Source organism: Ahaetulla prasina, chromosome 7 (genome assembly GCF_028640845.1).
Source record: "Ahaetulla prasina isolate Xishuangbanna chromosome 7, ASM2864084v1, whole genome shotgun sequence".
NCBI classification, from domain to species: domain Eukaryota; kingdom Metazoa; phylum Chordata; class Lepidosauria; order Squamata; family Colubridae; genus Ahaetulla; species Ahaetulla prasina.
The window spans coordinates 67,831,310-67,854,364 of record NC_080545.1 but is presented as its reverse complement, the minus strand read 5'-3'; the positions used below and the strand labels follow the sequence as shown (position 1 = coordinate 67,854,364).

The 23,055-nt window shown below is 41.1% G+C and overlaps 1 protein-coding gene across 1 annotated transcript in view; it reads right to left on the bottom strand.

Annotated features, from left to right (window-relative positions):
• Positions 1-22,306, bottom strand: part of NPTXR (neuronal pentraxin receptor) — a 30,312-nt gene extending 8,006 nt beyond the window's left edge. Inside the window, exon 1 of the mRNA XM_058191007.1 lies at positions 21,453-22,306. Coding sequence (XP_058046990.1) covers positions 21,453-22,091 — 639 coding nt within the window. The 5' untranslated portion in view covers positions 22,092-22,306. The remainder of the gene's footprint in view (positions 1-21,452) is intronic.
• Between the last annotated feature and the right edge of the window lie 749 nt (positions 22,307-23,055).

Genomic DNA, 23,055 nt, shown 5'->3' with positions numbered 1-23,055 from the left:
AAACTTTTTGGACATGAGATTTTAATATTAGTGACAAGCAAAAAAGGAACAAGAGGCGGAATATCCTCCTGCACACAAGAATACATCGGTTCCTTCAGTTCTTTTCGGGCTTTTGGACCAGGAATTAGGTCTTTGGCTAATTGTTTTATATTTTGTGCTTTTATGCCTGTACATTAGTGGTTGAGAAATTTTACTTTAAATTGGAAAATGGCTGCCCATATTTCAAGCAAGCATAGTGTCTATATTTTTAAACATTTTCAATTAATGTGCTTGTTTCTGCTTTTCCACACCCAGAAGTCTGGAAAAGAATGGTTATAAGATCCTAAGTTGCCAAGGATGAAGAGTGAAGAGTAAATGGACTTTTTCTTGCCCCTTTGACCAGCCAGTATCGTTGACGCCATATAATAATTTTAATTTTACAGTTCTGTATGATCTGTAACTTCAGGTGCTGAGGTCACAGCTGGTATTAAGATAGAGAAGATCCATAACTAGAGCAAGTCCTTATTACTGTTTGCCAGAACGGATAATCCTGCTGGGAAAAACGTTCCCATATAAAGAAACCTATTTTTCCTTCCTGTACTCTTGATTACAGAAGAGATCAAACACATCTTTTCAGCCACAGAACCCTATTTCACTTAGTTGTGCTAAAACGTCCTTGAAGTTATGCAGCATTAGTATAAATGCAGTTAAACTTGCACATCTACTCTGTTATGCCAGACCTGCCACAAATATTGCATCCAGTTCCAGCCTGGAAATGAGGATTCAGATTAAACTGGAAAGAGTTTGAAGAACAATGATGATGACAGGAAACTCAAAACAAATATGCGTAACTCTTTTAAGGGACATTTTGCTTTGATAAAGATGTAAGCTAAATATCCCTTTGAATTACCTAAGGGAAGGGCCATAGGACCAGGCTTCCAACTTCTGGAACAAAGCAGCCCTAGTTTCTGTTAAGTTTGGGTATTGACGAGGCAGGAGACCAGGTTAGTGACAACAGCTCTTTAATATAGTGTGACCCAGCAAAGCTCTGGAGAAAAACCTCTCCTTATATACACTTCAGCCAGAGGCTGCATCCAATCAGAAGCGAGATACTTCCCGCCTAAAACTCCCGCCAAAACTTACAGTAATACATTACACTCCTTCCCTCCCAGAAGGCACTTTGCCAATATTTACATATTACTTCTCTACGTAGTCCCGCAGGTACGTGGGGCGTCTCCTGACTCTCCCGGACCTGCGCAATTCACTTTCTGGAGTTGAGTCGAGCTTGCCGGAGGGGCTTTTCGTTCCTCTGAGCTCCTCCTCCCGGCCATCCGGCCCTGGATTATTTGCCGCTCGGACCTGCTGTCCTCTAGAGGGACCGGAGGGTGTCGCTGGACCTCGCCTGACTCAGATAAGTCTCTGTTTGGTTCTACGCTTTCTGTTTGTTCTCGGCTCCAGTCAGCTGTGGGGTTAATTAAATCATAGTCAGGGCTGGTCTCGCCTAATTCTGCCTTATCGCTCAATCTGTTTCTTAATTGATCTATGTGGCGCCCAAACTCTGCCATCGCCTATTTCCACTAGATAAGATTTGGGGCCCGTTTGTCTATGACTATCCCCTCTTCCAGCTTGGGCCGTCGCTGTAATTATGTGCCCACACTGAGTCTCCTATGTTTAATTCCGGATTCTATCTGGTTTTGTTTTGAACCCGTCCTGTACGTAGTTCGGTGTAGCCGGTCTAGTGGGCACCGTAGCTTCCGCCCATTAATAGCTCGGCTGGGCTGCGGCGGTGGCCACACAGGGGTCCTGTGTTGGACGGTTAGGAATGCGTCGATTTGTGCCTGCCAATCGCCGGGCCGCTTCGTGATAGCGCTTCTTCGCACCGAACAAAACGTTCAGCAAGGCCGTTCGACGCAGGGTGGAACGGCGCTGAGAGGGCATGTCGGATGCCCTCTTCAGCCAGGTACCCTTCAAATAATGCTGCGGTGAACTGTGGGCGTTATCGGACACGAGGGTGTCCGGTAGCCCGTGCGTGGCGAAAAGGTGTTTTAGTGCTGCAATGACAGCTCCAGCGGTTGTGGATTTCATTAGATGATCTCCAGCCATTTGGAGAATGCATCCACCACAATTAGAAATGTTTGGCCGTGGAAGGGCCGCAAAATCAATGTGTATGCGGGACCAAGGGCCTTGGGGTTTCTCCCACTCCAACACTGGGGCCGAGGTGGTAGTGGTCTGATTCCTGACATACCTGGCATCGGCCAACCCTGTCACCGATTTCCTGTCCATTAGGGGCCACCAGACATAGCTCCTGGCTAGCCCTTCATCCTTACAATTCCTGGGTGACCCTCATGCAGTAGTTCCAGGACTTTTTCTCAGCTTCTCTGGAACTACCACCCTATCCCCCAGAGCAGGCACCCCTTGCACAGACAATTCCCTCTTTTCTTTACAAACTCTAAAACGGTCGCTCCGAGCGGCCATCCCTTGAACCCAACCGATTACAGTTCTTAAAACAATGTCCCGGTAGGAGGCCGAGCCACTTCCTGCGATGTGACTGGGCCAGAGTCCCAAGAGTCAATTAGTAGAACGGGGTGCCCGGAGTAGGGTCCTCGATTTCCCGGCAATGGGCATCTGCTCAATGCGTCCGCATGCCCCAGCTCTTTCCAGGTCGATGCTGCAGTTTGTAAGAGTAGGCGGCCAGAAAAATAGTCCATCTGGTCAGTCTAGGTGATAGTGCCACTGGCGTTGGGCGGTCGCCAGCCAGTAATCCCAATAGCGGTCTGTGGTCAGTGATAATTTCAAAGTCTCTCCCAAAACGTATTCGTGAAATTTTTCACCCTGACACTATTGAGAGCCTCCTATCTAGCTGGCTGTAATTCCTCTCAGCCGGGACATCGCTCGTGAATAGAACGCTATAGGGGCTTCAGTGCCGCTTTGGGAGTCTGTGGCTAAGTACAGCTCCTACTCCATAGGGGACGATCACAAACCAATACTAACGGCAGTCTGTTGTTGTATTGTATTAACAGGCTATCGCTTGATAGCAAACTTTTACTGCCTCAAATGCCCTATTCTCTGACTTCCCCACGACCAAGCAGTGTTTTTCCAAGCAATTTATGCAGCGGTTCAGCAACGGTTGCCTTGTCTTTTAAAAACACGGCGTAAAGTTTACCAGACCCAGGAAAGCCTGGAGTTCTGTCTTGTTTTTGGGTGCTGGGGCTCTCTTTATCGCCTTGACTTTGCTCTCAGTGGGTGAATCCTTTTTGTCTATTCTATAGCCCAAAATTCAACAGATTCGACCCCTATCTGACACTTGCTTGCTTTGACTTTTAATCCTGCCGACCTAAAATGGCCAAAACTTTCCTTAATCGCTTCCCCAGTTCTCTTAAATCTTCCCTGATACCAACACATCATCGAAATAGGGTACGACTCCGGTAACCCTTGTAGGAGCCGCCCATCAAATTTTGAATAGCCCGGGCCACACTCACCCGAACTGTAACCGGTGCACTTAAAGGCACCCGGTGCGTTACAATGGTCTGGGCTTCAGCTGTGCTAGCATCTACGGGTAGCTGTTGGTACGCTTGTGCCAAGTCTAATTTGGCGAAAACTTGTCCGTGCCCTAGTGAGTGCAATAAGTGTTGCACTACTGGAGCTGGGTAGGCGCTTTTGCAATGCTTTGTTCAAGGTAGCCTTGTAATCAGCGCAAATTCTTATGGACCCGTCTGGTTTTATAGGGTGACGATTGGCGTCTCCCATTTGGCATGGTCAACTGGCACTAGTATCCCCTGGCTGACTAATTTATCTAACTCTTTGTCGATTTTAGGTTTGAGTGCAAAAGGAACCCTCCTTGCCTTTAACCTAATGGGAGCTATTTGGGGGTCTAAATTGAAGGAGATAGGGGTCCCTTGTACTTGCCTAAACGGTCCTCGAATACGCCTGCAATTCCTCCATTAGGGCGTTTTGCAGGTTGCATCCGCTCCGGTGGACGCCAGTCACCCCATTCCCAACGCCCGGAACCAGTCTAGCCCCAGCAAGCTTGGCAAGGTTCCTCGACTAACGTGATGGGCAGGGTCTTTTCGTATGTCCCGTCCTTGACCTCGCCGGTCGTTGTCCCTCGAACAGGGATGCGGTTGCCCTGGTAATCCTGCACCCGGAGCCGTTGTTTCTGTAGCTTGCGCTTTGCGATGTGCGGCAAGGCTTTCACAAAAGTGTCCCAGGACATGATTGTGATAGCTGATCCTGTGTCTACTTCCAGTCGGCACGGTACGCCTTCAATTGTCGGGTTTGTGAAGATCTTTTCTTCGATGCGGGTAGCTGCGTGGTCTATGGTAACAGTCATTCGGTTTGACTTCGCTCTTTCTTTCCTGGCCAATCGCTGGTCGCCTCGCCGATCTCGCGCTCTGATTGGCTGGTTTGAAATTTCGGCGGAATGTGGGTTTGCATCTCTGACTCAGAGCCGCTCTGATTGGCCGATTTGAATTTTCGGCGGAAGGTTGGGGTGCTCGCAGACTTGAGCCAGGTGCCCTTCCTTTCACACCGCCGCAAATGGCGCCCTGAACTTACATCTTTGGCGCTGATGTCGCCCGCAACTTCCGCATTCCTCCGGGTCTTCCTTGTCGATTTTCCGTGTAGTGGACTTCTTCCTCCTCTTCGCTGGTTGACTCACGATAGGTTTCTTCGTGGTGGACTGTGCTCGCTTTGCGCCCGCCATCGGCGTGAGTCGCTTTGTAAGGTGTCTGCTGCATGGTTGGACATCTCATGGGCTCTGGCTTCGCCCAGAGCGTTTGCCAATGTCAGGTTGCTCTTGGCTAGCAACCGCCTCCTCAAACGGATGTCTCTGACCCCCGTATAAGTTGTTCCAGCAGCTCTTCGTCCAGATCGCGGTACTGCAATGCTTGGAGGCTTGTCTCAGGGCTGCCATGTAGTCGCTGATAGACTCGCCTTCTTGTTGCCTGCGCCCCAAACTCGCATCACGAACGATTTGGACGGGGCTGGTGCGAGTGATTCTTCAGGAGGGTCTGAAGGGTCTGCCACGATACGGAGTGTAGCGGTGTTGGCTCCGCTAGGGCTTCTGCGACGGCGATGACTGCGGACCCACAGTGGCTTATGAAGTAAGCCCGTTTGCGGTTGTCGGAGACTCCCTGTAGCTCGTTTGCCTCCAGGAAACTTTCGAAACGGGTCAAATATATTCCCCATGTCTCCTGGGCAGGGTCAAACGGAGTGGGTGGCGTGTAGCCGGTCATCGCTGCATTCGCTACCACCTTGCTGGGTTTGATTCTCGTAGTGAGTTCAGCTCTGTTCTGGTGCTCTGCCTCAAGATCCCACCTTCGTCGCCAATGTTAAGTTTGGGTATTGACGAGGCAGGAGACCAGGTTAGTGACAACAGCTCTTTAATATAGTGTGACCCAGCAAAGCTCTGGAGAAAAACCTCTCCTTATATACACTTCAGCCAGAGGCTGCATCCAATCAGAAGCGAGATACTTCCCGCCTAAAACTCCCGCCAAAACTTACAGTAATACATTACACTTTCAATACATTCCTCAAAGAAACTTTTGTGTTTAGACAGAAACCATTTTGTTGAAGTAAAGAAAGTTAGGAAGGCAGAGTGGTCTCTCACCTTTTAACAGTTTGCTCCCTGAGTGCTTTTAGTACCTCTGGAAGTAAAGCACCATTGAAGCAGATGGTATACAATCCTCAGAGGCTTAACTATTAAATTCCTTGAAGAAAGATTAAGGAAGTCAATTATAGGACAATATATTCTTCAAGTACATACAGAAATGTCTCCCTGAAGAAAACTGTGACTCAAGACATGGAATAATGAGCTTCAGTCCAGGAAAAGACATACTGCTTGAATGTTACAAAACATTCCTTATGGAGAAGAACAATTTGACAGTAGAATTAGTTATGGAAGGAAATAATAGCTTGAACTGAACGTTCAAGAGGCTGGATAAGACATTTGTAATGAGCAGCATCTGTGGTTTTGATTTTAGAATCTGTTTTATAATAAATCATTTTGGGGTTAACAATGATAGAACATGCAGTTCAGCAATCTTGTCTGCTTTTATTTTTTTTCCTGGTCGTGATTCTTAATTTTTGTGAAAGAACATCAGTAAAAGCAAATTGTTCCAGAAGAGAAACGGAAAAGAAATCAATAAAGGAGGTGTGAAGAAGACAAATCTGGAGAATTTTGTTTAGGTTGGATGCCAAATTAAACCAACATTTTGCATATTTCCAAGACTGAAATGCAATTATATTTCAAATTTAAATAAATATTTTAGGGCCAAATACTTTTAGAAAGTTTTGAGAGGAAATCTATCTTAAACTAAATTAAAGATCTGCTCTATAAAAGAAAGTAGGATATTTTTTATTTTTTTAAATTTACATTTATATCCCGCCCTTCTCCGAAGACTCAGGGCGGCTTACAGTGTATAAGGCAATAGTCTCATTCTATTTGTATATTTACAAAGTCAACTTATTGCCCCCCCAACAATCTGGGTCCTCATTTTACCTACCTTATAAAGGATGGAAGGCTGAGTCAACCTTGGCCCAGGCTTGAACCTGCAGTAATTGCAGGCTGCTGTGTTCTAATAACAGGCTTCTTACAGCCTGAGCTATCACGGCCCATCTTGCTATCACGGCCCATATTGCTATGATGGGGCTTATTAAACCACAATTAAATAAAAAAATAGTGTTTGAATGTTTAGGAAGAAATCACTCTTCAGATTTTCCTAGATTTGGTCACACAAAGTAGCAAATTCCTACAGTACCTTAGGGTACTGTAGGAATTTGCTGCCTTGTACAGCCAAATCTTTAGAAAAATCTAAAGAATGGGTAAAATGTCAAGTGCCTTAAGGGTGTTCTTATTTTCAATTTCAGAATAGGGAATTATAGACCAATCTTTCTGACACTGATTCCTGGAAAATAATCCAGTTCATAAACGATCTGTCTTTAAGGTTCAAAAGCAGTATGTTACCAGAAGTTACATAAATCTGTCAAGAATCAGTCCTGCCATATTAACCTTATCACATTTTGTGATCTGATAAGATATTTCATAAATTGTGGGAATGTTATAGACAGAATATTTCTTGATTTCAGCAAAGCATTTGACTAAGTGCCTCAAGGCATTCTAATTAACATAGCTAGTTAAGAGTGGGTTAAATGGTTTAACAGTTGTGTAAATATGTGGCTGGCTTGAAAATTGTACTGAGGAAGAGCTTACCAAAGGAGCGCTACAAGATTCAGTTGTTCAAAGTCCTATATTCTTCAGAGTTTTTTTATTAATGACTTGGGTGAGTAGGGAAATAAAATGTTTAACAAAATGGCAAGTGACAACATTGGATGGGATAATTAATATAATATCTGAAACAAACATTATCACTTAGAGAAATAGGAAGAAAATTCCATCAAGAAATGTAATAGAAACAAATGCAAAGCTCATTACTTATGAAACAGAAATCAAATCCACAGTTGTTGAATATCTACCTTGGCAATAGTAGTTTTGAAAAAGACATTGAAATATTAGCTGATAACAAACTGTATATATATACTGTATGTTACCTGGATGATGTGGACCAAAAAGAAAAATAAATGCAACTTAGTTTCAACAGATGCAAACTGTCCAAATTACAGGAAGCAATAATTCTGTTTGATTTTTTTCAAATCAGCTCAAGGACTAGTAAACTTTAAGAAAGTAAGTAAGAAAGTAAACTTTAAGAAAGATTCAGACAAACTGTTCAGAAATGGCAATAAGAACGATTAGTTTAAATGTTACAAAAAACTTCTTAAAAATAAGTGAATTTCAAGTAGCGGTTGATTTATCTTCACCAGTTATAGTCAAACAGAGCTTAAATACTAGTTTGTTGTGGATGCTTTACTATGGACTCCTGCATTGAACAGGGATTAGATCTAATAACCTAAATCAGGGATCACCAACCTTTCAGACCTCAGGGACCACTAAATTCATAATTTTAAATCATGTGGACCACTAATATGATCTGCCTAATGACTGGCTGGACGGGCATGGCAAGATGGTCATGTGACTGGGTGGGTGTGGCCAACTCGATGTCACTCACATTGAGGGGCGCCTTGCCAGCCTCTACTCGCTACTCCTCACCTGCCTGCCGGGGCTCTTTAGAGCCTCAATGGGAAGCAGTTGCTGGAGCTAAGCAGCCACCATGAGAAAGAGTTGCCAAAACAGCTGGCTCAGTTCAAATTGGATCTGACCAAGAAGGAGGCTCAGCAGAAGCAATTCACTGAGGACTACAAGCATAGGCTTTCCAAACAGAGGGAAGACCAGCAGGAGTGCAAGGCCAGGTACCGGCGCCTGGAGGCTCAGCAGGCTGAGATAGTCAGCCAGTTCCAGGCCATGATGCAGTCCCACTGGAACGAGGCCCTCCAACTCTTTGCCACCAACAGCTCTTCCCCCCAGCCTTCGCCCAAAGCCCCACACCAAGAGGCTGAAGCAGATCCCAAGTGGGAATTTCTGCCCTCTCTGACTCATGCAAGAAGACCCGGAAGGGGGAGACTCTCTGTAGCAACACAAAGTTCATTGCACGTATCTGTCCCAAGGGCTGTATTTTCAGGACCCCTGATTTAGTGCAATATAAAAAATGCAAATAATTTTTCTGGAGAACCACCAAAAATTTCTCACGGACCACCAGTGGTCCATGGACCACCAGTTGGTGACTGCTAAAAGACCCATTCCAAAACTTAGCACCTCTCTGTGGCTCTTTAAAAATATCTATTTTAGAATCATAGGTTAAAAAAGAATTTTTAAATGGACCTCTGCATTTTAAACCAATATTCTATTTTATACTAGGATGAAGAAATGGAAGAGAATGGATTTATAAACATAAATATGAGAAAATAACATGACACGGAGACAGACTACATTAGTATTCCCCAGCTTGATGTTCTTCAAATATGATAAGCCTCCAAACAGATCTGGAGACCATCATGCCTGGATCACTGCCTATCCTTCATTAACATGGGTTAAATTAAAGGAAAAATAAGAAAGTCAAAGGTGGAATGAAAGGCAAAGATAGGCAAGAAGAATTTTTTTTTTGAAAGATTAAAGTAATTTTTCACCCTCTTCTACTGGTGTTATTTCTCAGTCTATCCACTATTAGCCATTTACATTAGATGTTAATATAAATGAAGGCGAAAAAGACTCCCTGCTTTCCACAGCTTCCTGCCACGCTCATTCATTATTGCAAAAGCTGATCTAGAGAAATGCATCTATTATTTAAACCCCTTTCTGTGTTGTGATGAACTACTCCTAGGTGTTCCTAATTAAAGTTGTAGCTTTTCTTCTCATAATTAATCAGCACATTCTCTCTTCTTGGTAGAAGATAGGGCTGTGGAGGTTTTTTTGCCAAGGGAAATTATTGGTCCGTGTATGTATATTAATCAAGCACATCTATCCAAAAAGAGTCTTTTGTTTATTACTAAAGCTGTGCTTTGTAGAAAAATCAGGTTGTGAAGGCAAGGGGAAAGGGTTTACTAGTTTTGCTTCCTGTTTTTTCCATTCCTTGGATGTATAATAGCTGACAATTTAAGAGCAATGGCAGCATAGAAATGTGAATGGACTTATTAAAAGAACAGGTATATCATAAGCTTTCTCTTCTCTATAAGCCAACAGGTGTAGAAGCCCTCCTCTGGATTCCAATCACACCCAAGTGGGACAAGGAAGTCAGACTTTTTTGATGGCTATTCTCAGAGGACAGCCACATTAACAATTCGACACATGACCCAGCCATCAGTGTGACAATTTAAAGCTTGTCAATAAAAATTATTTATCACCATAGCAATGGCTGGAACATGCAATAAGTTGCCAATATGAAAATGTTTCCAAATTATGAAACTCCTTGTTCAGGAAGTTTATACCAAATTTGTGTGTGTGTGTGTGCGTGCACCATTATTGAAATATCTTTGGTTGCTGAGAACTAATCTTTCCATTTACTTGTTGTTATTTATTTTTAGAACTTTTAATATATTTATTTCATTATTTATATATATATCTCTTGAAAAATATTTGTAAGTTTAAAATGATCTGATCTGATCTAATTTTTACAGCATTTCTTTACTTATCACAGATTAGTTTACAATAAAGTTAATGAACAAATTTGTGATTATTTTTCATTATATCATATTATTTTAGCAGAAGAACATCAGAAGTAATATAGTAGTGTATGAAATAAATTTAATACAACTGGAATATTTTAATATACTCATTTGGATAGCAATTTTTTCTACCTATTTTCTATGTTTTTTTCCAAACAAGATAGATAATCTTTTCTGCATAGTCATATCTTGTTCTACCTTTCCTCTTTTCAATACATTTGCAATTTAAATCTGAAAGAAACAATTCCTTCCTTAGCTAATTTATCTGAGTAAATCAATATTCTCTCCAGCAGATCTGATCCCAAATATCAGTCTTGGCTCTAATTCGGATACAGAGTGCTTGTCCAAATCTATCTGTCTCTGAATTAGCCTTCCGCAAATAAGATCAGCAGAAAGTGCACAGATCCCCCCGCGTGGGGTTCTGAAGATGGGCAAAATACACCCAAAAGACCTGATGGAATTTGGAAGAATAGAGAAGTAGGCTGCGGTTCTTCTTTTTTAAGACCACCTGTTTCTCAAGAAAGAAACCAAGACTTGGAGCAAAAAGGAGTGGTGCACATCAGCATTTTTTAAAAAAAACACAATGTTAATCCAAGAACTCAAAAGAAAAATATATTTTATTCTGGGTTTCTAATGTTCCTTTTTTAAGAACCTTAATCTCAAATAGTGTGAGAAACATTCTAAAGGCAAAACAGCATGTGTGAGAGAGACAGGGATGAGCTCCATGATAGCTTAAAGCAGGAGTTCCTAAATTTTTTCTCATCACTTCTCCCTTCAATTAATCTTAATGCACACACCTGCCCTAAAAATCAAAATACCAAAATAAACACAAAAGAACAATAGAAACAATACAATGAACATTTGGAAAAGGTGGAGTTATTAACTAAAGGTTATTCGCACCTCCCTTAGACTTTGTCTGCTCCCCTCAAGGGAAGTTTGCCTTGCAGCTTGGGAAACCCTGGCTTAAAGCAAGGTCATTGCAATGAAGTACTCATAGTTTAATCCATTTCCCATGCACATCGTAATATCATAATGGAAGCTTGCCCCTTTGGTCACTTGGCTCTACTCCCCCTCTGCAGAATGTCTGTGTAAACTTTGTTTTCTCTACCTTCTCTTCTTTAACTTGGTATTTGTAACATAATTACTTCAGTCACCTGATGGGCTTGCTTTACATAAGTAATCTATCACTTATACACTGCTTGTCACCTACTGATACAGTTCTATAGTGGAATTATTGAGTCTGTCATCTTCACCACTATAACTGACTGGTTTGGTTCCGCAATCCAACGAGAAGACAGAGACTTCAGAGGTTAATTAGAACTGCAGAAAAAACAATTGCTACCAACCTGCCTTCCATTGAGGACCTGTATACTGCACAAATCAAGAAGAGGGCCGTGAAAATATTTACAGACCCCTCGCATCCTGGACATAAACTGTTTTAACTCCTACCCTCAAAACGACACTATAGAGCACTGCACACCAGAACAACTAGACACAAGAACAGTTTTTTCCTGAAGGCCATCACTCTGCTAAACAAATAATTCCATCAACACTGTCAAATTATTTACTGAATCTGCACTACTATTAATCGTCTCATAGTTCCCATCACCAATCTCTTTCCACTTATGACTGTATGACTATAACTTGTTGCTGGCAATCCTTATGATTTATATTGATATATTGACCATCAATTGTGTTGTAAATGTTGTACCTTGATGAATGTATCTTTTCTTTTATGTACACTGAGAGCATATGTACCAAGACAAATTCCTTGTGTGTCCAATCACACTTGGCCAATAAAATTCTATTCTATTCTATTCCTTATTGCTGATATCCTTACGATTTATATTGACTATTTCCTAATATGATTTAATTGCTTATTTGTACCCTATGACTATCATTAAGTGTTGTACCTTATGATTCTTGACAAATGTATCTTTTCTTTTACTCTGAGAGTGTATGCACCAGACAAATTCCTTGTGTGTCCAATCACACTTGGCCAATAAAAAATTCTATTCTATTCTATTCTATTCTATTCTATTCTATTCTATTCTATTCTATTCTATTCTATTCTATTCTATTCTATGGTACCAAATTATTTGTATGCCAGCCTAGATTCCAAGCTAAACTTTCTATTACCATTCCTAGACCATTTAAAGTTAAGACTGGGGTGAAAAGCTCCCGATTTGGACTGGATCCAAATCCATTCCTAGACCATTTAAAGTTAAGACTAGGGGTGAAAAGCTCCCAATTTGGACTGGATCACCTGATGGTAGCGATGGTGGCAAGTGGTTCAGAGAACCGGTAGCAAAAATCCCTTCCCCCCCACCCCAGCTGAGTTGCACAATCATCAGAGGTGTTTTTTTTTTACTTTTAAAAGCATTTTTTCTACAACCTCTTCAGTCACGCCAACAGAACTGGTAGTAACTAATTTTACATTTCACCCCTGGTTAAGACCTTACCGTTATTGATTCTTTTTTATTTGTTGTCTTTCTTTGTTGTCAAGGGCTAAGACGAGTTACAAATTCAGTAGAAGCAGTTCAACCATTAGAGGGGAGGGTGGGTGGTAGACTGTATTATTGAGATGGTGGCACATTTTAATTTTTAGATGTGCCACAGGGGACTTGCCTATTTAAAGAACTGCTGTATTGATGGACATCAGCAGTCCCAAGCATGCACTTACTAGAAGGGGAAAAAGCAACCTAGATGGCTGTCTCTATTGTGCCAGAGGAAACTTTGTGGGTCTTAAAGCACCATAAATGCAGTGCTGAGGCTTACTACTTGGTTTTGCTGGATATCGACTTCCCATTTGATCTTTATATTAAGAGATTACTTTTTAAAAATTAAGTAGGGCAGGCATCCTGTTGAGCACCAAAGATGCTCCATGGCACATTTTACATGGTGATATCTATGGACATGATTTTACCCATCTTTGCATTAAGTAAATAAATTAATAACAAAATTTCCATCTGTCAATTACTGCTTGGGTCTGGACATACTGTGTACTATACGGATATATTTCACAGGTTCTTACTTCTAATAATTTTATGCATATGAAGGTCAACACCAGCTAAAGAATGGACAGCTATGATTCTACATTTTTGTGCATATTATAATAATAATCCAATCTAAACATGTGGCAGACTATGCAACCAACAATAACTACTACAATAACAATAAATAAATAAACCAATTGTGATAGATACCTTGGGTGCAATCCCAAAACAGCTGTAGCATCACTTGAATGCTATCAGCATTGACAAAATTGCTATCAGACAATTGCAAAAGGCAGCTTTACTTGGCACAGCTTACATCCTGAGACAATGCCTTTAACAGTATCAAACAACAACATCTGCCTATCCCAGGTCTTTGGGATGAACATAGATAGCTGGATAATAATGGCAAATCCAATCTAAATATCTGGCAAACAGTGCAACCAACTATAATAATAACAAACAAATGACACGACAAAGTAGCCACAATTGTGCACTGGAATATCTGCAAGAAATATCATTTGCCTGCAAGCATGAACTGTGGGAAAGAAAAAAATAATAGAAAATTAAGATGTTAATGGGATCTGCAACTTTAGAATTCAAACAGACAAGCACCTGTCACATAACACCTCAGAGTTAACAATTGTCAGTAAGACAAAAATGTCTGGATAGTGGATGTTGTGGTACCTGGAGATAGGAGAAGAGAAGAGAAGAGAAGAGAAGAGAAGAGAAGAGAAGAGAAGAGAAGAGAAGAGAAGAGAAGAGAAGAGAAGAGAAGAGAAAAGAACTGGGAGAAAAAAAAATCACAAAATACCACTATCTCAATCAGAAATAGAATGAATGTGACAAAAGAAAGCAAAGATAGTACCAATAGTAAAAGACACTTTTGGAGCAATGCTAAAACAACTAGAACCCCCCTTGAACTTCATCAGCATTGAAAGATTCACCACCCATCAATTGCAAAAGCTTTACTCGGAGCAACTTACATCCTTTGATGACACCTTTACTGTTATTAAACAATAACATCTGGCTATCCTGGGTCTTCGGAAAGACTCAGTGGTAGCTAAAATGCCAAATCCAGTCTAAACTCCTAAATGACTGTACAACCAACTATAACAATAAAAATAGAAAAAGCAAAACTATTCTAGTTTACCAAATCTTTTTCACTTTTTTTCAGTGTCTCCAAGCACTTTTTGTAGCCCAAATAACCTTGTGTTATTTAGAAAAAAATTCCTCAAATTAAGTCATAATAGCTCAGAAAAGAATGAGCTCCACCAGTGTGGTAGAATCACAGAAAGACCTTCATCCCTCACAGCCATAAACTGGATTTCCAAAGAAGGCAATTCATAAGCCTACAATGTTCTTTCACCAGCATCCTCATAGTGTCCTCTTAGTCTCAGGCCAGAATACCTACCCTGGTTTTCCCCAATCATAAACCCTTTAAATGACTGGAAATTCTAGGGATTCAAACCCCACCAAACACTAGGTTGGGGAAGGCTTCATAATCAAGACTGTACAACATAAGGGAATTGTTTTGGTTTCAAGAGAAATCCATTTACAGTTGGCACATCAGAGAACCCACGAGAGAAAGTGTGACTGGCCCAAGATCACCCAGCTGGCTTTCATGGCTAAGGTGAGACTAGAATTCACAGTCTCCTGGTTTCTAGGCCAGCACCTTAGCCACTACAGCATGCACGTGGGAAGTGTATTTATTCATTACACTTCTATTCAGGAAAACTTACATGAAATTTCCAGATAATTGTATTCAGGGTTAGGATTAGGGTTACTGATGAGGAGCAGATCTGATGCTTACTATACAGCACTATACAACCTCAGACGATGCACCACATCTGGGTTGAAGAAGAGCATACTAAAGGACATGTGATGGGGCTTCATAGTTCTGAGGATTCTGGAGAAACCCTAGTCCTTTTTTCAAACTTGAGCTCCTAAATGGCTATGTAGATAGATTTTCGGGAACAGATATTGGTGCTGATAATATTAAAACAACCAGCCCTCCTTCCATTTCAATAAAGTAAGAGCTTTGGAAAAATTCAGTTTTCCTAGAGATGGGCTTTTGTCCCAGTGCTGTATTTGTAGGCATGACATTTTACGAATAATAACAGTCTGTTCTTACAAAATTTGTCCTTCTCCCCATTTCATTTTGCTGTCATGAGAACAGTGTTGCGCCAGAACAATAATAGTATCAGGGTTAGCTTTGCCCCCAATTCAACGAACATTTGTCATTATGTTAGTAATAATAGGTTTCCCCCCACAAATGATTCAAGTACTATTCCTACCAAGGGAACAGAATCATTGCCTCTGTGGGCAAACCAAAGCATAGAGCACATTGTGCTTGGAGGGTGCCCTTTACAAGAAAAGATAATTGATAGGAAAATGCTAGATGAGAGGAAGCCACTTGTACTTTCTATCCCACCCTTCTGCAGTGGACAAAGAGAAGGGGGAAAAAGGCTGAAGCAGCTTCAGTTTCGTCATGATCATTGATTAAAAGATGCTACGAAGAGGAGGCAGCATATAAGATCATCTACCTCCTCTCACCAGGATTGCATTTAGGTTGGTTAACATCGGTTAATGTCGCCAGGCTGGGTTCCGTTTTCATTTTCTTAACATAAAGGTTCCAGCTGAGCCCTTGAGAGGCTGTTCCAGATTGTATTAAATAGATTTAATAGCCATTAGGGGTCTGCTCCCAGATCTTCAACTTCATCCTCCATTTGCTTTTCTTTTACCTTCCTCCCAATTAGGCTCATGCATATGTCCTTCAGGTTATGTGCAGCAGAACATGTGGGCTGCTCAAAAAGCCAAAATGTTACAGAATACAAGCAGCTGGAATTAAAAGAGGGAATAATAAGAATGAACTGCTGATAAGGAAGGGACAACACTTCTGATAAAAAGCATTGTCTGTATTTCATAATGGCGTTTGGTGCTCCACTGTTTCTTTCATTCTTTTTTCCCCTTCATGTTGTCAAACAGGTAGGGTAAAATTCTGAATCATCCTGGGTTTGGCAAAGGCATAATGATATTGTTTGTGACCTCTCTTAGATCTAGTTCCCAATTTAAATGTCACATTTGTATCTTCACATAGAACTCTGTTAATATCAAAGACTTCTAGGTTTAGCTTTTGAGTTTAGCTCCCGTGGTTAGCCTGAAGACAGTTTCTCCTATAGTGAATAATGAAGTTTTTATTACCTTGTCTCTTTCCATCAGCGATGTTGTTTGTTTTTTCCTTTTCTTTTGAATAGCTGAAATGTAACCCATTAAAACTGCCTTCCTGTCTCTCTCCTTCCCTCCTGCTCTCTCTCAGAATTTATGTTAGAGAATTATCAACTTGCCACCAATATTGCTAAGAAATGACCAAGATTTTTGTGAACATATTACAAGTGCTTCTGTTACGCCATCAGATTTTGCTTCACTTTAGTGATCAATAACTTAATATAACTTTATTCTTAGATTATTAAATTATTATTATTATTAAGTTCTCTTTTCCCCCTCATTACAGCCAGCTCCCTCTGTCTCCATAATAAATGAACATCTATTTATTATAATTTACTCAAAATATATGATTGCTGTTTAATGGCATTTACTGCCATTTCAGTTAGATATTTAATTGCATTTATTGCCATTTCAGTTAAATATGTAATTGCATTTATTGCCATTTCAGACATTTCATTGCATGTATTGCTATTTCAATTAGACATTTTGAGTCTGTCTAATCTGCCTTTTATTTTGTATTGGAACCATCCACAGGTAGAGAGGGGATGGCATAATACATGCAGATCACATGTACACATATACACAGAGCAAGCTTAGAAAGGAAGATACAATTCTCCCACATCCCCTACCCAGCCTTTTCCCAGTGTAGTAACCTCAACATTTATTGAATTATAGTTTCATCTCCTACCAAACTGACTGGACTCTGGGGAGGAGTAGGATAAGAAACTCCTGTAGCCCAACTAGTACATCTGACTGCATTAGTTCTATCTAGATAAGGGCTGTCAAACTCCTGGCCTGTGGGCCGAATGCATCACGTGGCCGCGTGATGCATTGGCTACGCCCATGCCTGGTTTAGCGAAAGGGGAAAAAGTCCTGATACATCACGTGATGCTACTGTGACGACGTGAGTTTGACACCCCTGATCTGGATTAAAGAGTGTAGAAGCTCAGCCTGGAAGCAATCAATTAATTAGCTAAAATCCTGAAAATATTTCTTTGCTTCACCCTGAAGCCGATAAAAATAAAAGAATGCTAGGAAAGGCTAGAGGGGCAATATTGTGGTGGTGGTGAATGGTTGATATCCAAAAACATACACAAAATATGGGTAGTAAGAAATTATGCTTCTTATTAAGGCACCATTTTGATCTAGATAATATGAATTTTACTAATCACAGATTTGTTTATTACCTCTTCTTACAATGTGCCCTTGTTTGGGGAATCACCTGTTTAGTCCAATTGATTACATAGAATCATAGAGTGTGGACTTGGAAGGGATCACAAGGACCATCTAGTCCAACTTCCTGCAGGAAAACCCATTAGACCAGGGGTGTCCAAACTTGGCAACTTTTAGACTTGTGGACTTCAACTCCCAGAATTCCTCAGCCAGATTTCCTGTATAGGAGACTGAATGGGACAAATGGAAGGATGGGACAAATGGGAGCTAATTGAACTGTTTTGCAAATATAGTTGAGGGCAGTTGGTGGGTTTCAAAAAATTTTTCTACCGGTTCTGTGGCTGTGGCTTGGTGGGCGTGGCGTGGCTTGGTGGTTATGGCAGGGGAAGGATACTGTAAAATCTCCATTCCCTCTCTAAGCCAGGGAAAGGTTACTGCAAAATCACCATTTCCTCCTGATCAGCTGGGACTTGGGAGATAGAGAATAGATGGGGGTGGGGCCAGTCAGAATTTTTACTACCGGTTCTCCAAACTACTCAAAATTTCCGCTACTGGTTCTCCAGAACTGGTTAGAACCTGATGAAACCCACCTCTGGTTGAGGGAATGAGTTGTGCTTAGAGGCTGAATTATTTGGGCAAAACCATATCTTGCCAAAGAATGTGCATGTCTGATATTTCATTCTTGGCTCTGATGGCTCTGTAAATTGCCAGAGAATTGTAAACTTTCCAGAACTTATAACCCGAAGCTTTTCTGTCTCTTGTACCCAATTAACTTCCTGAACTCATGATGCAGTGGGTGGTATTTATCAAAGAATTTTTGGAAGGAAGAAAAAAAATGTTCAGAATACATATTTAAAAGCTGTTGGGTGAGCTCATAACTTCCCATCTGTTGAAGCAAGAGTGGGGGTGCTGAGTGTGCTTGATTTCTGAGCCCTCCAAAAGTTTGTAACATGCCAAACAATATTAATCATGCAAGATGTCAATATCTGAAGTGAAAAAAATGAGAGGAAAGTGGATGGAGAAACACTCCATCCTTTTACAATATGTGATGCAACTTTTGGATTTTTGATGAATTTAGCCCATTGTATCTGAAATAATCACTGTGTATTTGAAATGTTCATACTATGGCTTTCTTGTATAAAATCTCAGTTTAGCCATAAGACTAACTTGATTCAAAGAATATGAAAATGTGTTAATAGTAAGCTTGATCATTATGATTAATACAGAACTCAAAGCTCCTTGACAAAAAGTCCCTGAAAGAAAATTCAAACTGCAACACTAAAGAACATTCTTTTTAAACTTTAATGGGCATAGCAAATAATTTATATAAAACTGGAAGATGCCAAGAAATTATACCTATCTATTCATAGGTAGAACAATACAGGTAGTCCTCGATTTACAACCACAATTTAATCCCAAATTTCTGTTGACAAGTGAGACATTTGTTAAGTGAATTTTGCCACATTTTATGACCTTTCTTCCCGCAGTTGTTAAGTGAATCATTGCAGTTGATAAGTTAGTAACTTGGTTATTAAGTGAATCTGGCTTTCTCATTGATTTTTATTATCAGAAGGTGGCAAAATTTGATTATATGACCCCGGGACACTGTGACCAACATAAATGAGTCAGTTGCCAAGCGTCTGAATTTTGATCATGTGACCATGGGGATGCCGCAACATTCATAAGTGTGAAATATGGTCATAAGTCACTTTTTGTAGTGACCTTGTAACTTTGAACGGTCACTAAAATGAACTGTGGCAAATCAAGGACTACCTACACCTACTTAGTATCTCAAGCATGAGAATGGATGCAACACAGGCTGGCTTCTTGCTCATTCAAGCTAGTCAAAGATACTTTATAGAATGTGTGTGCACGCGCACGTACATGCAAGATACCATGGAGATTGACAGAATGAGCATTAGTGTTATTTCCTCCCTGAAGGCTCTTATGTGACAGAACTGGATGAAAGGGATGAACCTTCAGTCCTTCCTTTTGGCAACATGTATTTCTAATCAGTGCAGTTCAACTAATAATTATTTTTTGACCTTGAAGTTCTTAAAGCACTGTTGTAAAATTAATAAGAGAGGCTTATACATGTCTAATATAGGCAAGATGATGAGTACTAATTTACAGTTGTAGCAATATCACTATATTGAATTTTTAACAATCCATTCAAATAACATAAACTGCAGCCTGGCTAGATGCTAGACCCAAGAAAGAACCATGTTGTTTAATGTTTGCTATTATAGGCTGTCTAGCCAGTTTCCATTTCTGGAAGGAAGAGAGTCTCTATATGCCTGGATTCAGCCAAATCCTGCTAAAACAGCTAGAAAGAAATGTCTTTACTTATCTCATGTATTTATATACCATACCTTTTCATGTGGGGAAAAAATTACAGGGCAGCTTGTAGAAATTAAACTGAAATTAATATAGAAAAATAAAAATAACAGGTTAGTTTGTAGAAGTTAAGCTAAAATTAATATATAAAATGGAGAAAACAACTTTTCAATAATTAAAAAGGGAGACAAGTAATTAAATCAACATCTTGGAAAATGCAACAGTCTTTATCTAACTCTGGAAAGAAATCAAAGTTTGCATCTGGTAAGTCTGGATCGATTTCTCAGTGGTCATCTTCTCAAACCAAGAGATTTTGAAGCGCATATAAAAGCAGTATCATTACAACTACATCAAAATAATGACAACAAGTTCAAGACTTCACAAATCCTCAAAAAAATTTATGCTTCATTTTTATTATTTAAACTTGTTATGATATATTGTGGGAATATGTGGTCCACATAGTAATAAATCTTCTGAAATGGTTTTTGAAACGATCGCAAGCGATGGGGTACCATGTTTGCAGAAATATCAAGCAATTACCTGTCTTGAAACTGGCACCAAGTTCATGCCAAAAGAGAAACCTTGATGGCAGTGAACAGACATACATCAAATTAGAGCAGGGGTCTCCAACCTTGGTTGGAGACCCCTGAATTAGAGCAACTTAAGAAATATAGTAGTGCTGATAGACGCTCTATTGTTATTTTATGTCTGCATCTATATACTGAGATCACAAATTAAAAAAAACGTTTACATATATGTTTGAAAGTAGGCTGCACTATCTGGAAAAGTGGGATTGGCTTTTGCAACCTTTCAAATATACATTTGGTTGCAAACTGTATTATGTAAAATGGCACTCAATAGTTAAAACTCCAATCTCACTGGATTTCTCATCTTCTAAAAACCATTGACAAGGAAAATGCAAACTACATACTCTCCTCCCCCCCTCCCTCTCTCTCATACACACAAATAAATTTCAAGAGGAATATCACTCATAGTTTCCTTAACTGAGGTGTACCCTTATTCATTTTAATCTAAGAAGAGATTTGGAGAAGAATTTTAAAAATACTGTCAGAGAAAGAGTAAAATGTTTTTAGATGGACTTCTTGAATAGTTGTGGAATTATCTCTTGCTGTATGAAACTCCTTTCTAAATATTTGAAACTGGTCTCTTGCCAATAGGCCTTGCAATGAATAAATCTACATCCTGATAAAATTCCAGGGAGGAGGAATTACTTAACTTCCAAGAACATTCATATTTATTTTGAAGTAGCTAATGGTAGTGTTGACAGAAGGTGCCCAATATAATATGAGCATGAACACAAAGTGTCCAGTATACCAACTGATCGGCCCTCCTCTCTCCATAGGTGTACAACTATTCTTCATTTCCACAACATGGCACTTGACACTTTCCTCTTGCCCAGTGAAGGCCAGAAGAAGGTAGCTTTAATTCAATCACGTATGTCTAAACTGCAATTTGAAAAACAAAAGAGAAGCAATCAAGAGAAGCAAGGAGAAGTTTTTGCGGGACCCTTGCAAAAAACAAAACAAAACAAAAACCAGAAGAAAAGAAAAGGGATGAGGTGGGGACATTGGAGTGGGAGAAGCAGCAGGATGTTTCTCCTTAGTTTACCTCGATCTTGTCAATCCTGTCTTTCAGCGACCTAACAGCTTCCTCCAGTTCCTGGATCATAGCCGGCGAATCCCAGGACAGGTCATCCATGGGCATGGCGTCTTGCCTGGGGACCCCCCAGATCGAGGGACTATCCTGGAAACTGAGCTCCAGCCCATTCTCGCACTGGCTCAGCTTGGTGGTCAGCTCCCGGATAGTCTCCTGATCGGTGCGGATCTGCTCCTTCTGTTGCTGCGCCGTCTGCCTTAGCTGCTCGGCTGTGCTTTGGAGGAAGAACAGCTCCTCGCTCGCCGCCGCCGCCGCCGCCGCCGGACTGTCCCCTTGCGGGCTCCCTTCGGCGGGGCACTCGACCGTCAGCGGGGTGCAGAGGAAGCGGCTGAAGAGTTGCTGATGCTGCTGCGGCCGGGCGCTGGCCAGGAGGTCTAGCACGGAGTCCTGGGAGCCTGCCGAGAAGCCCCCGTAGCTGCTTTCGCCGGCCCCGTGGAGGGCTCCGAGCGTCTTGTCGGAACCGGAGGCAGGCAAGAGGGCAGAGGCCGCGGCGTTGGAGCCATTATCAGCACCTTGGAGGGCTCCGGCATGGCTGGCCGCAGGGTAGACGCTCGCGATGATGCAAATGATTGCACCAAGGAAAGCGAGCATCCCTGCGGCCAGCAGCACCACCAGAAACTTCAGGGTGGCAGTTTCCAGGGGGGCAAAAGCCAAGAGAAATGAATACCCCAAGAGGTGGGGAGTGAAGGGAGAAAGGGGAGGGAGGGGAGAGAGCGAGAAAGCGCCCGAAGTGACAGCGAGCAAGCAGAGTGGCAGGACCGCTGAAGAAGCCCTTCCTTGCTTCCTTCTGCTTCTTGAACCGTGGCTGTTGATTATATCCTGATTGGAGAAAAGGAACTGAGACGTCACCGGCTCTTCCCCTCTGGGCTCTTTCCAACTCCTTCCCTGTAACCCTTTCCAGGCTGGTGAGAGAAACTTTGGCTCTTGCTTTCCTGTGCGAGGTAGTCAGAAGTTAGGAGTCTGGGAACATCAACACCAGATGTGTTAGACTAAAAAGGTATCATCAGACTCCATCTTATTTTTGGCTGCAAGAGACTGATAGGGGTCTCTTCATATGTGTGAGATACACATAGAATTTAGAATATTTTTTTTTTATTGTCCAAGTGTGATTGGACACACAAGGAATTTTTCTTGGTGCATATGCTCTCAGTGTATAAAAGAAAAGATACTTTCATCAAGGTACAACACTTACAACACTTAAAGATTGTCATAGGGTACATATTTAACTTTAATGATACAACACTAATGATAGTCATAGGCTACAAATAAGCAATCAGGAAACAATCAATATCAGTATAAATCGTACAGATACAAGCCACAAAGTTACAGTCATAAGTGGAAGGAGATGGGTGATGGGAACAATGAGAAGATTAATAGTAGTGAAGATTTAGTAAATAGTTTGACAGTGTTGAGGGAATTATTTGTTTAGCAGAGTGATAGCGTTTGGGAAAAAACTGTACTTGTGTCTAGTTGTTCTGGTGTGCAGTGCTCTATAGCATTGTTTTGAGGGTAGGAGTTGAAACAGTTTATGTCCAGGATGTGAGGGGTCTGTAAA